The sequence below is a fragment of the Prosopis cineraria genome, unplaced genomic scaffold (genome assembly GCF_029017545.1).
Source record: "Prosopis cineraria cultivar Desert tree isolate PC_DT_omini unplaced genomic scaffold, ASM2901754v1 PC13, whole genome shotgun sequence".
In the NCBI taxonomy this organism is placed as follows: domain Eukaryota; kingdom Viridiplantae; phylum Streptophyta; class Magnoliopsida; order Fabales; family Fabaceae; genus Prosopis; species Prosopis cineraria.
This window is the reverse complement of record NW_026555344.1, coordinates 39,247,370-39,267,652: the sequence shown is the minus strand read 5'-3', so window position 1 is coordinate 39,267,652 and position 20,283 is coordinate 39,247,370. Positions and strand designations below refer to the sequence as shown.

The 20,283-nt window shown below is 31.1% G+C and overlaps 1 protein-coding gene and 1 non-coding gene across 2 annotated transcripts; both read right to left on the bottom strand.

The window, feature by feature from the left end:
• Window positions 1-447: 447 nt before the first annotated feature.
• Window positions 448-4,321, bottom strand: LOC129290291 (PRA1 family protein A1). Its single transcript, XM_054927027.1, has 8 exons — window positions 3,993-4,321; window positions 2,738-2,778; window positions 2,572-2,650; window positions 1,949-2,035; window positions 1,759-1,847; window positions 1,597-1,668; window positions 1,344-1,466; window positions 448-637 (listed from the first exon to the last, which is right to left on the bottom strand). The coding sequence occupies exons 1-7, from the start codon at window positions 4,148-4,150 to the stop codon at window positions 1,363-1,365; spliced, it is 630 nt and encodes a 209-aa protein (XP_054783002.1). The 5' UTR covers window positions 4,151-4,321; the 3' UTR covers window positions 448-637; window positions 1,344-1,362.
• Window positions 4,322-4,375: 54 nt separating this feature from the next.
• Window positions 4,376-4,449, bottom strand: TRNAV-CAC (transfer RNA valine (anticodon CAC)). The gene has a single exon. It is a non-coding gene; the product is annotated as a tRNA-Val (tRNA).
• Window positions 4,450-20,283: the final 15,834 nt, after the last annotated feature.

The window sequence follows — 20,283 nt, the reverse complement described above, 5'->3', positions numbered from 1 at the left end:
TCTAAATTATCAACACAGATAACTTTTACACAGAAGTTTGTAAGATTGATGACCAGCCACATAGAAGTACAAATTGGAAAGAGCCGCACCTAATCTTCAAAATCCATAAACGATAGACCAAAAACAAACATGATTGAATTGATTAAAAATAAAAACCATTCAAACAGATAAAAATCGATAAAATTAAATAATAGATATTTAATTATCATTGGTTCAACCATAATTCCATCGCAATAAACTTAACAATCATAAATAAGTTCATTTTGAAATTTTTCAAATATTAGTAAAATCAGGCAACCATATGGATAATTTTACTTAACCCTACAGCTAGTAAGAGTGAGAAAAGGGCAAAAGCATATAAAACAAATCCATCACGAAGTAAGGATTCTGAAAGCTACTGATGAACTTTAAGACCCGATTTGGCGAGAATTTCAAGAGCACAGCACGTAAAAGGTTGAAAAGCATCCCCTCGATAGAGTCAACAATAGAACAACCAGAAGTCCAGCACAATGTAATTTACATGAACAAGATCTCTGACCATATACATTCTGTTTGTAACCAGCAATGGTTGATATATTGCCCCAGACAGTCCCATTCCAGTCACCAGGAATTACTTCAACTGAAAAAGCGGCGACTCCTAAACAATAACAATACCAGAAAAGCTTCATCAACATTGCAATCAACATCGTGATAGAAAAATATAAAAGAAAATATAGGAAATCTAAAAGAATATTTTTCTATGTCGGGGCCAGAGTTCATTTCCATTTTAATTCTGCTTCTGCACATTGCACAAGTAACAAAAATAATAATAATAATAATAATAATAATAATAATAATAAACTAAAGAACCCACAAGTAACTGTGCAAGAAACAAACAAGATAAGAATAATCAGAGATATCATCACATTGAGTCCAATTTAATGGTGGATGCATCTCATGGATCATAATTCAAACGGTAACTTACCACAATTCACATGTCAGTCCCGGATAAAAATGCATCAGCATACTCACAAGTACATTATGGACCACGAAGTGAAAGGAGAAGCAAAACACAAGCTGACCAAAATCTTAAAGCCCTTCCAACCAATATAACCCTTATGTTAGTTAAACCTAGGTTTTGGATAAAATAGATCAACGTACCAAAAAAACTTCACCATAATTTGAGATCCCAGACATTACTAAACATAATGCAGTATAGTACGCTACTTCTCCATTTTAAAACCTACAAGCTACTCGTTTGCTTCTCAATCACTTGAGTTGTACTGCATATAATTCATATCCGTAGCCAAGATCACTAAGCAGATAACTGCATGCAAACATAAAACCAGAAATCATTGACATACCCCGTAAACACACTGTAAACTACAGCTCACTATAATTGCGCCACACTGCACGAAACTCTTCACGGAATGTGTTTAGACGTGCTTTCAAGTTAGGTGTTCTAAAGCTTGCATGCAGGATGGTGGCTGAAAAATGTGAGGAGGGAAGAGAGAGAGAGGTTAATCAACTTAAGAAAAACAAAAAGAAAGAAAAGAAAAGAAAAGGAAAACATAAATGTAAACAAGAAGGATTAAAATGTCTCAAAATGTGATATACCAAGAAGACCAATTGCAAGCGACCATAACACAGTTAGAAGACCAGCAGAGACAAACCAAAGGATGAAACTTACTGCACAAAGAGCATAGGAAAAGTATTACTACTCCGCCAAAAATATTGTTATAACAAAAAAGAGGGTCCTTGTTGGAATGATTCGATTACCAAATGAGAACATCAGGACAAAAACCCAACGAGGTCGACCACAAATATATATTGCTCTCTTAGCTGACGGGCGTCCACGGATAACAGGCCTGGAATTTGAATAATTTATTTTATAAAAAGTAAAGATAAAGAAAAAAAGAAGCAGCAATACTTGATGTAACACAAAAATAAATAAAAAGCAAACACTGACGTAAGAGGAGGTCTCATCTTGGCTGCTAAATGTGGTGAAAATTGCCTAACTGTTCGTGTTACTTTCTCACTAAAGGTTCCTGCAAAGCTGCCAAAGATTACAGATTAAATCAATGCACAAAAAATATCAAAGCTAAAACACTTATGACGTAATGGGTTAGGAATTCAATAAGACAGTAAAATTTTGTTTCCCTAAGCCATCCAAAGTGCCTATTCAAGATCCTAAAATCAAGTTTAACAAAACCTCCATACACTTAAATTGAAGAATTTAAGATGAATATGTTTTCCATACTCAGCAGTTATGTATCTTTGTGGATCTCAAACTATATTTAAAAAATGAAACACACACACACACAAAAATACATACGCAATTGGATATATAAGATATTAAACTGTAATGTATAACGCCAAAATTCCATAAACTATGGTGCCATGAAACATGACTTGTTTTGGTTGCACAACGAAGAAGTCAGATGATCAATGCCTAATATGGCAGCAATATCCTATATCATTTAAGAAAAGTTTCTTCCTAGACAGTAGTACAATAACATTAGGCCAAATTATTCATGAAATCAAGTGAACTCCAACTGATGATGTAATAAGAGAGGGAGTTATTTGACAAACCTGTCATTTAAGAAAGCAAGGCTAAGTGCTGTAAGAAATGCAGCTACAATAGCTAGCGGCCTTCGAAGAAAACCCAATACTACAATTCAAAGCATGAAAGTTGAGTAGCGAATGTATATATTAAGTGGAAATGGAAAAAAATAAATACATAATTATGTTCACTTACTGAGAACAGAAACAATCAAAAGGAAGTAGTTGGTCCGGTAGCTGCAAATACATTGTATGTATAAGTATCATTATTTACCAATGAATACTATAGAAATTAGGAATAGTAATCATATCTCTTGTCTACAGAAATAAGTATTACCTAAAAGTGACTTCAGCCTATGAACTCAGAATTATCGTGGAACTTGCAAGAATTAACTATACATAAGTAGTTAAACAAACAAAAGAGATCATGAAAACTTAAGCTGGAGCAGATATTACATCATCAACTATGTGAGGATGAATGTAGGATATGATGCAGATGGAAGCAAAGGGGCGAAAGGGAAGATAGAGCAGTGAGAAGGCTCCATATGTGGGAGCACGAGTTTCAACTGAATAAAGACTTGAGGTTGGTTAGAAGGCTGATCAGGGAGAATAACAAATCTATCAGCCAAATAAAGTAATATTCCTTTCAATAAAGGGAGTATACTGCCGGAATGCAAGAGAAGCATGCAAAAAAATGTATGAATAGTTGTAGCTTGGACTTTGCTGCTCCTTCCAGACTCGAAGAGGAAGGTCTCTTTTCTGTTTTCCTCAATCCCTTTCCATGATCAGCGCATATCCTATAAGGAAATTCACCTCACATTTCTCTGTTTTGGTCTTTGTTATTTTATGTTCGGATGGCCCTTCTTGATACCCAAGATTGTATCGAACTACATGCCGGCTGTAAATCTATAGTGGAGGTAATCTTAGTAAGCTTATGCTGTTATGCATCGCCAATTTCAATCACGCAGAGAAACTATAAATTTATCCAACAGTTATCCTGGCCTGGTAGTATTGGCTCAACTATCCACAACGTCCAAGGTGCATTGGTTTAATATTTCACATAAAAATTAGGATTATTTAAGTTTTCCTATGTCATTGAATCCTGTCAAACCAGGGGTAGCGTTTTGAACTTGGGACAGAATTAAGAACTTGTCAAGCAAACCAAAAATTGTGGGGCTTAATGAAACTTGCAAGAATAAAATATTATAAACAGAGTTTTCCCATTGACCGCGAAAAATTAACATAGGAAAAACAAAATAAAAATCAGGAAAAAGTATCCTAAAATCGTTGACTCCAACATCACCATCATTAAAGCACTATCCGAAATAATTTACAGAAACTGAAGTGTAAAAGGACGGAGATATCTTTCAGCTACTGTACAATATGACAAATTGAACTCAAAATCAAGTGATTTGGGAAGAGAACTACTTAGCCCCAGAAGGAAATCGTACTAGTACAGGTTGCATTTGAGGCGGCTATTCCATTTAGAGGAGGATCTCGGTACGGTGAATCTCGAGAAGAATTCAGAGAGAGGACGCGGCGGTGATGACCAGTCCACTTCGCGGAGGGCATCGATCAGATCTTCTGCTGTTACATTTCCCCAATCCATGACTCCGATTCTTCTCGTCTGCTCAGCGAAGGCCCTAGGAAGAAGGAAAATTCAGTGTAACCTATATGGAATTCGAAGCAAGAAACAGAGATAGATGTAGTTTGCATTCAACGAACTGATCAGTGATGGAAGAGATGTAAGGAGAGCACAGTTGCTTATAATCTATGGCGAAGGAGAACATGTATCCAGGAAAATGGAAATTAAAAAATAGAAGAATAAAAAAAATGTCTGAGCCCGGGTTCGAACCGGGGACCTCTAGTGTGTGAGACTAGCGTGATAACCAACTACACCACCCAGACAGCTGGCGATGTATAATTTATTAAAGTAGAATTTCTACTGAGCAACAAAACTAGAAGCCTCAAAATTAAGATGGATGATAGCCCTAGAATTGAATCTAGTGAGAAAAAAAATAATTTCTCACAATGTTGCGCATCAAAATTTAAATTCTCATAAAAAAAATATTTATACTTAGTATTTAACTATATTTTAAATAAAATTGTTTCAAATAAAAAGATACATGTAAATAAATAAAGCTAAAATATACTTCCTTCATTCAAAAATATAAAATATTTTTTAAAAAGTTGAATGTCAAAAAATATGAAATATTTTTAATCTTTCAATATATAATTATTGCCTTTTTTTAAAAGTATCCCTATTGAATAAATATTTTATATTTATTTTAGAATGAAACACCCTATTAAATAGAGGTAAATATGAAAAAATAGGGTTAGTTTAAAGATAAGTAAATACTTTATTAGAGATGAGATTCGATTAAAAATACCTTATATTTTTTAACAGAGGGAGTAAATTTTTATTGAAATTGGATGGATATTTTTTATTATAGGAGATGAAAATTAATCATATTATTTATGACTCGTGAATAATGTAAATTTTTATGAATTTTGTTGTAGATAAGAATGATATGTTAACATCAATATGGATTTGTTCAACCGATGGGGAAAATGTCCTTTTTGTTGGATGGATGACCCAAAATCAAATAAAGATGAAAGAGAGCATATAGTTTTATTAGATGTTCATAGTTGCTTTCAGTGTTAATGACATTTCCGGGGGTATCACACCATACGTGTCTTTTAAGTTCGGTTTACTTGAATTTACTAACAATATAGTTCTTGGTTTAGTCAAGCATTGGCTAATGAAACTTTAGGATTGAGATGGCATCTATGCTATAAAAGGGTTATCAAAATTCGAATGTGCTATCGTAACCCTGATGCTATTTGCTATATTAAGCGGTGAGATGGAATCAACTGCTGCTTGCCATGGGACATAATAGAAGTAGTGTTTTTGTGATATATATTAATGTGTTTAGGGAATGAACATTGATGCTATGTTTGGATATATAAGAATTTGAATTTTGATTTTGATTTAAGCTAAATCTATTGTTTAGATAATTAAAAATATATGCTTGATTTAACCCAAATCTAAATTCAAATCAGACTTCTATATCAATTTCTTTATAATTTGAAATCATTTTTAAATACCTATTATTTCAAATCTTAACTCAATTTTTTTTTATAATTTAACTCAAATATATGAAAGCTTGATCGACTTACCAACAATAATTGAACTGGACTGTCAAAATTTATGAAAACAAGCTGCCACCATTGATTGAGATTAGACGGGCAACTTCTACTGTGATTGAACCGACAATGTCGAGCGGGATGGAATGACCGACTTCCACCAGGACTAGACTGACGACAATGACGAGGACTGGATGGCTGATTTCCATAAGGACTGAAATGACAGTGACCATCAAGACCAGTGTAAGGTCTCCCTTACTTAACCACATTTAACTCCATAAAAATGGTAATCAAAGGTTAATCCTCAAAGAATTACCAAAGTTGTAATATTACCTAAAAGAAAAGAATTCTCAAATCATTTACAATGGGATCCCAAAGTTCAATTTCAATCACTAACACACACTTATAATGTTTAAAATCAGAATTTAAAAATAACGCGAAAGTTTGAAAATCAAACAGGGCCCAAAACAAAGAGTATTAAAACTCAAAATATGTTTTGTGTAGAAAATGACCCATGCGTCATGACTTATGACATATGCACCACGGCTCATCCTTCTCTATGCCATGCGCCATGGTGCATTGCACGAAAATGATAGATATTAGCTGTCAAAATGACAACATAGGGAGCGAACTTTAAATGCATACCAAATCTTCGTCCGACATCCAATTAATGTGGTTTCAGTGTATACACAAAACTTTTTTCTAACTCTAGCTAATGGCATAAGTTTCACACTTAAATTTATTTTCTAAAAAAGTTAAACACCAAAACTCATTTTATTACTTTTTCACTAAAATTTCACAACCATGGTGTCCCAACACAACCTCACTTGCCAAAAGCCTACATCGACCATTCGACCACACTCAGTTAATTCTAGTAGACTTGTGCAATACACCATACACAATCAAAAACACATATATCTCAAAATCACCACTCAACCTCAATTTTTGCAAAACATAAAGGGGAGGAATACACAATCAAAAACACATATATCTCAAAATCATCACTCAATCTCAATTTTCACAAAACACAAGGAGGAGGAAAATTATGCATAAAACCATCATTTTCATTTCAAATCATTTAAAATACACATCTTCCTACTTACACAAGTATTTTGATCCTATCTACAGATTTTCAACCAAAAGTCTTCAACCCAAGGCACAAAATACGCAAGTTATATACTACAATAATGCAAGTAGTACAAAAATAACATGTAACTCCTAGTTAAAAATTGCATTAACATTCATACACATAAAACAACAAAGAGAGGCATACAAAAGGATTACTTTACAAATCCTAAGCCTTTGCGTGTTTTCCCCAAGTTGAATCCGATGAGCTAGACCCTGAAAATATTGAGAATTGAGGGATGAGTACAACCACTCAGTTATCAAGTTTCACCTAATCTATATAGTTACATATCAATTGTAAACAAATGCAAATAAACAAGAATACACAAATACAGCACATATGATGGACTTGGCCACGGTTCACAATACTAACAACCATATGACTGGGCTCAATACACATATACATATTCACACATTATTAATGCACATCATGGGATTGTAATAATGCCAACCATGTGCCCTTAACACATAACAAACCACAATACTAACAATCATGTGGCCAAATTAAAATGCATAATCGAATGTCAACCTTATACCCTTTTGTTACCTTCAACATGAAGCTGATAATTACGTCCTTTATGAACTAACTTAGCCTTCTACTTGTGAGAAACTACTGGGTCAGGGTTAACTCACTCACTTATATTATTTAGTTTTCCCCAATACTAACAACCATAGGGTGTCATAACCTTAGTTTAGCCTCCTCATGAATCAATAGAGACTAGCTAAGTTTGAGCCCCTCGTAGAATAAGTAGAACAATCCCAAATCAATTATGGGACATAAGCTACCTCTCTATTCTAACTAGCACTGGGCAAACGGGTTATGTGTGGGCTGGTATTTTTGCGAGTTGGGTTGGGTTGGGTTGGGTCCGCCCGCCAGATAAAACGGGTTGAAAAATCCAACCCAACTCATTTTCTAATGGGCTAGCCAACCCACCGGTTGGCCCACAAAAAATTATTAGATTTTTTTAATAATTTAAAATTTATATAATATAAATATATTTATTTATTTCATATTTTAAAATAAATTAGCAATTAAAAAATTTGTAAATAAATAAAATAAACATAGAATTCAACCAAGCAAATTCATTTTGCTAGATTTTTACTATCAATCATCTTCTCGCCTAGGTGTGCTATCTTTGTCACTGAGAAAGAAAATTTGAATATAAACCCATATTATTTTTCTTAGTGAATTCATATTTATAATTTCAATCAATAAATTTTATGAGATTAATAAATAATATATATTTAAAATATTTCTATAAAAACTAATAAATCATCTTTACAAACTATAACAAAAATTTTATTTGCAAACTGTAAAAAAGATTTACACTATATTTTCAATGTAAAGAACATATTTGAGAGTCATAAATTACACATTTAAGAAATATTATTATTATTGTAGATTTATAAAAAGATATAATATAATTAAAAATAAAAAATTATTTTTTAAAATATGCTAGCGCGCGGGCTAGCTCATTTTAGCCCACTAATTTTATGGGTTGGGCTAACCCAGCCCGTTTTAAAAAATGGGCCAATTTCTTTAACCCAACCCATCAAATTGTGCGGGTTAAATGGGCTAGCCCGCGAGCTCAACTCGTGTGCCTGACTCTAATTCTAACTGTCAGTGCCAAGGTAATCTCTCAATTCCAACGATCACTGTCAGTACCACGTGAATTTAATCATCTACTCATCTCTTTAGATGAACTCGCGCCAATGATCATATGATGCACATGCCATATATAAATGTACATGTGACCCAATTCATAACCAACACAATATCATATTAATCTCTTACTCCTAATAAGCCACAATTAATATATCACATATAGAGCATTTTCAAAACATCACATTTATCACTTTCACTTCATTATGCCACCAACCAAATCATCAATCACAATAATGGCTTGTAAAAGATTTTCTTTTTTCAAAACTATTTCAAAAGTTAAACATATTGTCAAATTGCATCATTAATTTAAACCATCAACCATATTTTACAAACACAATTAATATTTAACTATAAAAATTAGGTTTTCTTCGATTACCTCAAATCTTTAAAAGATCAAAAATTTACTCCTCATAATACTAACTTCCCAAGCTTCTTACTATCTTGAATGGTGCCAAATTGAACCTCTCTAAATTCATAGCACAAGGATACTATTATCATCTCATTTTTTAGGATTTACCAATACCAAACTCTACATATCTATTCTATCAATCCACAAATTTACCATTTATTCATACCCAATGAGTTCATTAGGTTTCATTGACTCACATTACCATTAATGAGTCATTAAACCACCATTAATGAATATCAAACTCTCCCAACTACCTCATTTATGTTAATTTTTGAACATTAAATGCTTCATTCAACCAACTATACATAAGGTCATTAATGTATAGTTTATCTACCGTAAACAACTCCCAATATATCCATTTTAACCAATGAGTTCGGACCCATAACTTCTATGAACTGAAAATCAATCTTCCATTTCAAATCTTAACTCAAACCTTCATAAATGAGAAAGAGAAAGGAAGAAAAGAGTATAAATTGCTTACCTTGGGTGTTTGGGAGCTTTAAACTATCCTCAATGTGATCCAACAATGTGCCCTAGCAAAGCTTTAGTCATGCTCTTTATTTTCTCTTCTCCTCCCCCTCCTCTAATTTTGCACGCAGAAACAAATTGATTTAATCAAAATTTTGGCTATGCATCATGGCACATGGCACAGAAAAGCCTGTTACATTTAAATTTGCCTCTATGCATCATGGCAGATTGACCACATGCTATGACATGTGGCACAAAGGGCATTCCTTTATTTTTTTTCTCCCTCTTTCCATGCCCTGGTGGCCCGCCATTCGATCTAGACCAACTTCTAAGGCTGAAATCACAATTAATTACACTAATTAAGCTCCTTTAGCCACACACCTCATTAACTCACTAATCACACTCATTAGGTTAACAATCATGATTAAACTTTCCAAGATGTTGCAATCGGACAGCTAATTTCCAACGGGACTGAATCGACTGTGACAATGAAGATCAAACGACCGACTTCAACAAGGATCTGGACGGCCAACTTTCACTAGGACTTGACAGACAATGAAAGGGATCAAACTTAAGGCGACGACTAAGACAAGATGGCTGACTTCTACTAGGACTAGACTGCCTGTGATGACGAGGACAAGATGGTTGATTTCCATAAAGACCGAACCAACAACAATGACAGGGACTGAATGGTTTCCTTCTACCAGGACCAAATCGATAGTGACAATTGGGATTAGACTAACAGTGACCACCAAGACTGAATGCCTGACTTCCTTCAATCCCCATCATCGCCACCAATTTAGTCCCATTGGAAGTCTATTATCCTATCCCTACCACCGCCACCAGTTTGATCCTAGTGGAAGGTAATTGTTTGGTCCCCATCATCGCCATCGATCCGGTCTCAATGGAAGTCAGTTGTTTTGTCGGTATTGTCACTATCCGTTTGGTCCAAGTAGAAGCCGATCAACTAGTGCTCGTTGTTATGTCAATCTAGTCTCGATAGAAGTTAGTTGTCCTGTCTTAGTCATCACCAATGCTACAATCCCAATCCACTTTGACTATTTGATCCCAGTAAAAGTTGTCTATTTAGACCATCGACTCTAACCAATCTTTCAAGTTTATCTTAAATTTAAATTTAAATTCAAATTCAAATATAGAATTTAAAATTTTAGTTTAAATCCAACTAAAAGACTTTGATATTATAATTTGAAATTTTTTATATCATCTAAATAAAAAATTTAGAATATATGAATTTTAAATTTGAGATTTCAAATAGAAGATTTTAAGTCTAGATTCTCAACTTAAATTCACCCATCAATATGCAACCTGAGAGAATTTCAACTAAGGATCAGAAAAGAGAAATATTTACCAATGGATCCTAAAAAAATTTGAAAATTCACTATTGGATTTTTGAACTAAATTGAAATAAAATAGGTGACTAAAAAGATAAAAATGCCTTTTTGCAAAAAATAAAATGATTGACAACCGATTAAATTAACAAGTAAAATTAAGAATTATCAACTAATGATTCTGTATTTTGGACAAAATGATGAAACTAGTATGATTATTGACAAGTCATATGATTTACAATTGATACTAATAAATTAACAAGTAAAAGTTAGATAATTAACAACTCATATTAATATGATTATTGACAAGTGAAGTCAGGTAATTTATAATTGATATTAGTAAATTAACAAGTGAAATAAGAAATATAATGACTAATGATGGTGCTTTTTGATTGAATTGAATGAACAAGTTTTGTAAAGGATTCACAAGTCAAGTTAAGTAGTTAACAAGCCATATTGACAAATTAATAAGTAAAGTTATGAAATTAACAAATAATGTTCTTGAGATTATAGAGTCAAGGAATTAAGTAATTAATATTTAACAAGTACTGTTAAAGAATTAACAAGTAAAGTTAGGTAGTAACAAAGTACACGTTAATTTTACAGAAGGGCATTCCAGTCTTTTCAACATTTATTTTAGTTGAGTCCAAAAATCCTGCTGAGAATTTTTAATTTTTTTAGGTCTCACTGGTAAATATTTATCTTCCATTGTCCTTAGTTGAAATTCTCCCAATAACATTCCAGTCACAATTACTAATGCTTTGATCCCTTAAAACATTGCCTCTTTTGAGATTGATAGTTTTGATATAATGTATCAGCAATTTCTTTTTACTGAAAGATGCATGCATTAATCAAAGGAGATTACAAATTAGGAGGGTCTACTATAGAAGGGGCAGGGGGAGATCATAAGTACAAAAACTAAAATCTAAACTATAAGCTAAACTAGCAAGACAATCATCATTAAAATTATAGTTCATACTAAAATGATGAATCGCAATATTTCAATCTCCATGGTAAAGCAATCTAGCATCCTCAATAATGTCCCTGAAAGGGTGCTCCTCAATAGACTTATGTTATATCAACCAGATGGCTTGAATATAATCATTATAAATATCTAAATCTCTAAATCTAATAGACCAGCAAAGTTAATGGCCTTAAACAATAACTAGAATCTCCACAATCACCGAAGGGACGTTAATAAGCTTATAACTGAAACCCTTAACCTAATTTCCCTGCTTTTCCCAAATAACACTATGACACCCACTTTTACCATTATCCTTCACAAACCCATCCACCTTAAGTTTAACCACATCATTCCCATGATGAGTTTTCACTAGAGCCAATAATTTAGGTGCGCTAGGCTCATTCGAATTGGACTTAAAATATCTTACTTTATATAAAAAGCCCATATAGCTAACCCTAGCCCTAACACTTTTTGGGTTCGGGCTTATTTAGATCGGCCTGAATACACATAACTTTTTAAAAATATTTTTTATCTACTTTTTGAACCAATTTTAATTTTTGAGTAACTCTATTAAGTATAAAATATTATTATGACTTTAGTAAAATAAAAGAAAAAATAATAACTTATCAACTTTGTACTTAAATAACTCTATTACTGTTTTATTGTATTATTGTAATTTATTCATATCCAACCTTATCACTATCACCATTTACACAATTCAAACTTCACATTTCAATTCTACAAATACCCCAAAACTTAGTCTCCCACATTTTAAGTTTAGTCATTAGGCTCATTAACTCACTTTAGCTCCCTAGAGTTTTATTAAACTTTCAAATCATCATTAATGGCTTCCCAACCAACTCCAACAACCTTATTAAATAGCATTTTTGCTCATAAATGACATCCCACTAACAAAACATGTCAACTCACAAACATTAGATTTAAATACATTTAAAAACTCTTATTAACTCTATTTAAATTATTGAATTCAAACCCATGTCCTTTATGGACCAAAAATCACTTTTCCAACACATACACTAACCTCACAACTCCTAAAAATGAAAGAGAAAAAGAGAAAGATTATTGAACTTACTCTTAGTGTTTAGGAGTCCTAAATTACTCCCTAAACTTCAAGCCCTAGCAAAGCAAATGTTAAGATCTTCATTTTTGTCTCCAAACTCTTATGTTTCTTGTCTTAGATTGCATCTTATTTTCTACATAAAATAGGCCATAAGTTGTGATGCACATGACACATGTCACGGCATATAGCATAGAGAAGCTCCTTCATATTTTTTTGGTTTAATGTACTGCAGCATACAACACACACATGGCATCTCGCACAAAGACATTTTTCTTTGTTTTCTTCCTTTTTTGAGATTCAGGTAACTTAGTTTCACTTCGAGCCCAAATATATGGCTGAAACCATAACCAAAGGTATTCATTAGATTTCTCTAACCACATACCACACTGATTTTTCTAAATTTCCTATTGATTAGTTTAATTAATAGAAGATTAATTTTCAAGATATTACAAATTATTCTAAAAAGTGGTTAACGAGAGCCTAATCAATATGCTCTTTTAATAAACTCCATTCCCAAGTAAATTTATCACCCGCACAATCCACCACCTGTAAGAGAGCTCTTTGAATATAATTATCAAACTAGTCCCTGGATAAAAATTTGGTTCCAAAACCCCACATCTATCTACAGTTGATAAATAGGTGTTACAATCACCCAAAACCAACCAAGCCTCATTTAGAGTTTGACTAAGCTTGCAAATATCTTCCTAAAGAACATTACACACATTCAAGTTCGGTTCAACATACACTCCAGTGATCCACATATATTTATTAGTTTTGAGACAAGTCACTTTGAGATGAATAAATTGAGTAGAAGAACAAACGTATTGAACAGAAAATGAATCCTCATTCTAGAGCACCCAAATACCTCCAGCATACCCAATAGACTTGACCTAATCCAATAAAAAAAAAAACCCCAGTCTAGCACAAATATGGTCAGCTTTTACCCCACTTACAAAAGTCTCTGCTAAAACAATAAAGTTGATGACTTTACTTTTCAACAAATCTTTCAAGCATCTAACAAAAATTTTTGAGGTAGCGTCTCTATAATTCCAAGTTAAGAAATTCATAAATGAAAGAGAGGAAGGGAATAGAAGGTCACGCCAAGCAATCATGCAAGAGATTCAGGGACAACCTCGCCCTCGTCTCCCATCGCAATGTCCTCCCGAACTTCATCTTGGGTTTCATACCATTGATCCAAGTACTCCACTGCACTGGCCTCACTGTGTTTGTCTGCTAATTGACTCAGTGGGTTAGGTGGTTTAGGTGATTTAACCATCTCGTCCTATCAACTCTGGGAATTTTCGATGGTACGTGTTAATATTTAGCGCCACATTTAACAACATTTAACAATTTTCAATTTTTTTTTTAACATAAGCAAGAGGACTAAAATAGGAACAATTAATTTGTTTACAACGAATTAAGATGTTATTGACTTATAGATTTATTACTCTTTCTAGTCTTATATATGAGTCACACTCTATAAGATATTAAATCACTTTGTATATTAAAAAAATATACTATTAATTTTACTTTTTTTTCCATTTTTTTATGAATAAGGTAAGAAGTTGCACATGAGAGAAAATATTTATAAGAATTAAAGGATAATTTTACCTTTAAACTATAAGTTCAAAAGTATCTAGGATCTTAAACTCATTCTTGATGCAATGTTCCCTTTCAACCTTAAAAAAGATATAATGTCACCTCCATATTTAACATATGTTAACTTTGACAATTAATTGAATAAAAATTATAAATAAATATAAATAAATATCCTATAAAAAAATTAATGTCAATTAAATTTTTTAAATTATAAATAAATAGCAAGTGACAGGTGTTAATTCTTTTTCATGTAAAAGACATTAAACCAGCTAGTTTAACCGGCTAACGAGTTAACAAATATTATATTTTTTTAATGTTATCTTATTATAATACCATATTATATTTTATTTATAAATTTTGGAGGAGTATTTATAAGTAATAATTATAATATTTAAAAATATTAAACATTAAAATAACACTTTAATAAGATATTATTAAAACAAACATATTATTTTTTCTTGATTTTTTTTATTTTCAAAAAAATCAGTATAAATTTTTTACCTGTTATTTATAATTTTTGGATCTCTTTTTGTAATGTTTAGGTTATTTTTTCATAAATTTTTATTCAATTAATAATCAAAGTTAACTTTTATTAATAATATGAATATCATTGCACCATTTCAGTGGCAGAGCTAGGACTTGAGACATGAGAGTGCAACATATTTTTAAAAAATAAATAATGATATGCATATTGTATAAAAATAGGACAAGTTACTATTGCTAATTTAGAGAATGGTTATTTATTATTCGAAGGTGAGACTATTAATTTAGTTTTTTGAATAATTAATTTACCTTTTTCATAAATTTCAAACAATTTCAACAAGATTCTGAATTAGATCCGAAACTTTATCCCAATTTTTCAAAGAAGATTGATCGAGGCTCTCTCTCATTGTTTCTATTCTCAAATCTCTAAGTCTAACAAAAGCCAACCAACAGGGATTGCAATTTAAGGAGAGGCGAGGGGCATGAGATGAAAGAGTGCCCATGTACATTTTGGCTTCTCCCCTTAATTATACCAAGCTCAGACATTATTTTTAAATGTTAAAGAGAAACATTACACTAAAAAGAAATTGGGGCCTAGATATTTTTGAATCTATGATTTAAAGAGAAGATTGTCATTTAATCTTGTTAACCAAAAAATTGAAAATTTATTTATTTTTTATGTAATATCCAATAATTGAACTACCCCATTTTAGTTCAACTGTCGTATATATAGTAGCAACGGAAGTAGTATTTTATCCATGATAGGAGTGGTAATTAAACTATACAAATATTTGCGGGAGAAGCAAAAGCTGAAGAGCCTCTTGGAGAACAACGAAGGAGTGGGAGGGCGACGCAGATTGTTGAATGAAGAAAGCGAAATGATTGAAGTTTGAGAAAGTTTCAATGCCGGCGTAGTGGCGTACATACGTGAACCCCAAGCTGGCAATATGCTACAATTAAATAATTATTATCGGATCTAATAAAAATGATTAATTTTTCATAACATATCAAATTTAAATTTAAATTTTTATTAAAAAGAGTATCTATATTTAGTATCTAATTATATATTGAACATAATTACTTTCTATAAAATGATTCACATGAGCAATAAAAAAAATTAATAATTACAAATCAGGTAATATATTAATAACAATTAAAATTTTCAAATTTTTAAAAAAATTATGAAAGGATCACAGCCTTTATTTGTATTAGTTATTATCTATATAACGAAAAAAACTTATACATTTAACTTTATATATTTAATGTATTTATTTTCAGTTAAATCAAGACTTTTATAAATTATTTATTTTTTAATAAATAGAAATATTTAGATAGATCAAGTCCACCACGTTATTTGTAGTCTGTTCAATCTCTAAGTAATCTAAATAAAATCTTGTGTAATATTTTTTAATCAATTTTATTCTTATAACAGAATGCAAATTTGATTTCTTGCTTTTTTTCTCTCTACTATATCAAAATTAATTCATGTTTAATATCATCTAAATGTCATGTTTTTATTGAATAAGCCACAAATAATGTGATGCACCCGATTTATCTAAGAATTTCTCTTATAATAAATTATTGTTATTAATTTAGTTAATACCTTAAGATTCACTTGTCATAATTTGATTGGATATAAGTATATTAAGTATTAAGTATATAAGGTTAAGTATATAAATTTAAGTATTTAAACCATGTAACTTAAATAATCTTTTGAATCCAAAAAAAAAAACGTGTGTAATTCATGTAGAGAAAAATAATTGGTAGATTTTGTAAATTAGCTTTAAAACACGTTAAAACTGAGGTGTATTGGTATTACGTGTTCATATTGCATATTAGCTTGCGTGTTGAATATGTAACCTGGTATTTAGACAATTGGCCATGGCTGCTTGTCTAGGTTTTGAGGGAATGGTCACGGTGGGGGAAAGAATAGCGCCTGATTCCCAAATCCATGAATTGAATTCACTACGAAGCCCTTGTATATCAAGATTAAGGGTAAATAAAACCAAATAAAACCAATCACACCAAATTAATTAATTCCATAAAAATTAAATAAAATCGATCATTAGTAAGACTTGGTTTAGTTTAATAAATTTAAAAATCAAATGGTTTCGTTTAAGTGTCAGTTTCTTTCTTTGAAATCTTAACGAAACCAAAACCACACATTTTTATTATTTTTAAATGCATTTTTCATTATTAATATAAGACTATTAATTAGTGTCTTTTATTAATTTTAACTACAACTAAATTCTAGCCCAAACCAAAAAACAAGTTACTTTTCATTTTATAATGAAATTTAATTCATCATATACCCCAATGTTTATTGATAATGAAATTTGAATACTTTTATTTTGGATAGGATATTCATTTTCATGAATGAACAATAAAGTAAAAAATAATTTGATTTAAAGTTAGAATATGAAGGGAAAAAGAGAGGGTAAAAAATTGTACTTCCTTAATGTATTATTTTATAAGTTAAAAAAATATTGAAACTTAATTCATATATGAATCAAACAGAACCAAACTGCTTAAAAATTAAATTAAATTTTGACTAAAACCAAACCAAACTACATCTTTAATTCTAAATCAAATGTTGGCAAAATTGAAATGTGGATGCTCTAATAAAGAGTCGTGAGTGGCTGAGATGGGAATAAGATGCTTGCAAAATTGGAAGATGGAAATAATTGTGTCTTTAACTTAATTTTTTGTTTGATTTGAGTTTTGGGATGTTTTTTTAATTTCATGACATGCCAAACATGATCTTAAAGCATATTTGCACCCCAAATTCCATTTACAATCCTATTCTTATTCTCAATCCTTTAAAAATTTATACTTCATACAAAACAGGTCTTAATAGTGCATGTGGAAAATTAAATTAAGGGTTTATTTTGTTTTTCTTTTCATTTTAAAAAAGTTTTGTTCTTATTTTTTGTTTTGAAAAATTATTTTTCAGATCAATTTTAAAAAATTGTTTCAAAAAAAATGAAAATATGTACAATTATGTTAGTTTGAAAAATTTTGAGTTAAAAAAAATAGTCGATAGTGATGGTCACTGGTAATTAATAATAATGACTTATAATAATGATTGACCATAATTGAAGGTAATTTATAATAGTCAAATGGATTAATGGGTAAAATGGACTTTGAAGTATTGTACAAAAAGCGTTATGGATTCTAAACTCTTAAAAATGTACAAAATTGATCCTAAACTTTTAAATTCATAATACATTAAACCCTATCATTAACTCACCATTAATGCCATTACTATTCACTCAGTGGAGCCTAGTCAAAATATTGATGTGGCAGTCCCTTATTGATGTATCATTTTTAATAGTATCATAGACTCTAAATTATTGCACGAGTAGCATCTTGGATCTTGAATTTTGAAATTCAATGTAAATTATCCTCACCATTTATGTGTAAAACGTTAACTATTATGTAAACTAAATTAGCCTCAATGTGATCTGCCACAGTGAATGCATTGTTGGTTGCAAAGAACAACCCATAATTTTATGAAATGATATTTTTTGCCCCCTTTGTTGCATTACTTTCCAAACAATTAGCATCTCATATTTCCACATACTCTATAACTTTGATTTAGTTTTGTTTCAAATAATGTTTATTTATTTAATGGTAAAAACTTAAGATCTTATTTAAAAAGAAGTTTAGGATTTTATTAACTGGTTAATTTGAAGTTGAAATTTGTTGATAAAATTGCCAACTTTTGCATTCATTATCTGTAAAATCCTCTTATACTTAAACTTTTTTTTCAAATGGGATCTCAAATTTTTACCATTAAATAAATAAATATTATTCAAAATGAGACTAAATAAGAGTTATAGAGTATATGAAATTATGATATACCAATCATTTGAAAAATATTGCAAAAAAGAGGGCAAAAAATATCATTTCATAAAAATATGGGTAGTTCGCTACAGCTAATGATGCATTAATCACGGCAGACCACGTTGAGGCTAATTTGGTGTATATAATAGTCAATGATATACACATAAACAATGGGGATAATTTGCTTTGAATTTTAAAGTTTAGGGTTCAAAATGTTATTCATGCTTTAGTTTAGAGTCTGTGATGCTAATTAAAAATGATACATCAGCAAGAAACTGCTACATTAGCATTTTGATTGAGCCCCATTGAGTGAACAGTAATGATTTTAATGGTAAGTTAACGGTGAGATTTAATTTGTTATAAATTTAAAAGTTTAAGATTTATTTTTGCACATTTTAAAAATTTAGGATTTATAATACTTTTCGCGTAATACTTTAGGGTTCATTTTACTTATTATCCCTAGTCAAATTTATTTCGCTTTAAAGAAAGCAAAAATAGCAATAAGATGTTTTCAATTTTTTTTAACAACAAAAATTGAGAACAACTTTAATAAAATTTAAATCCAAAACACTTATCCCAACGATTTTTTTTTGTTTTTAAAAACAAAAAATAATTTTTGAAAATATTTAAATCAAGCAACCTCTAACTTTCCGTTGTGTTCTCAGTGTACGGATCAAAGCAAAAGGGGCAGAAATTGGGGGATCATGGAGAAGAAACAACTAACAAAAAGCTCAACAAAAATAGCAACGGAATTTGGGTGCATTTGGAGGCTTTCCTGTCCCTTCTAGTATTCAGAATCAGCCATTCATTTCAGAGAATTAAATGCAATTTCTTTGATCATTAACCAAAATAAAGGACCAAGATACCTAAATCTAGTTTTAGTTAAGTGAAGCAAAATGCTAATTGATGTACAAGATTGACCAAGTCTTTAACAAAGAAATATGTCGTGCTGAGTGGCTTTGGAAGAAAATTCAATGCATGGCATATCATGTGATCCGAATTCTTGATGATAGCAAACATTCTCTTTGCTTTTACCTCTGTGTTTTCTTGTCACGTTTGCTTACAATATGTCTACCGATTCTCTTCTGCTTGCAGCGCCACCCCTTGGTTTGTCTGGTGTGGTCTGCGTATGTCTTTTAGCCTTTTTGATTTGTTTGGATGTTATGTGTACTTAGGTTTCATTCATTTGAATGATGACTTTTATTTTATTTTTTTTTCCTTTTTACTTCTTTATATATATATATATATATATATATATGCATGCATGTATATATTCAGGTTTACCAATTTGTTTGAAATCACATTCAATGCATATCAATCTAAACTCAACTTGTCAGCGTACATCCAATCCAATGAGTGCACCTCCCATGTGCCCACCAACAATTTGCATTTGGCAACAACTTCTGTCAACATTAACCTTAATCTGCCCCCAGGACTTCACTTGTTTTAATGCTTCCGTGGACTCCACATTGACCTTTCAATGCAACTCGACGTCAATACTCATTCAATATATTAATTAAATTTTGTAGGAAATTTTTTTACCGACAAATTTGTCGTTAAATATAGTACTATTTATAAATTGTCATAATATTATATTTACTTATT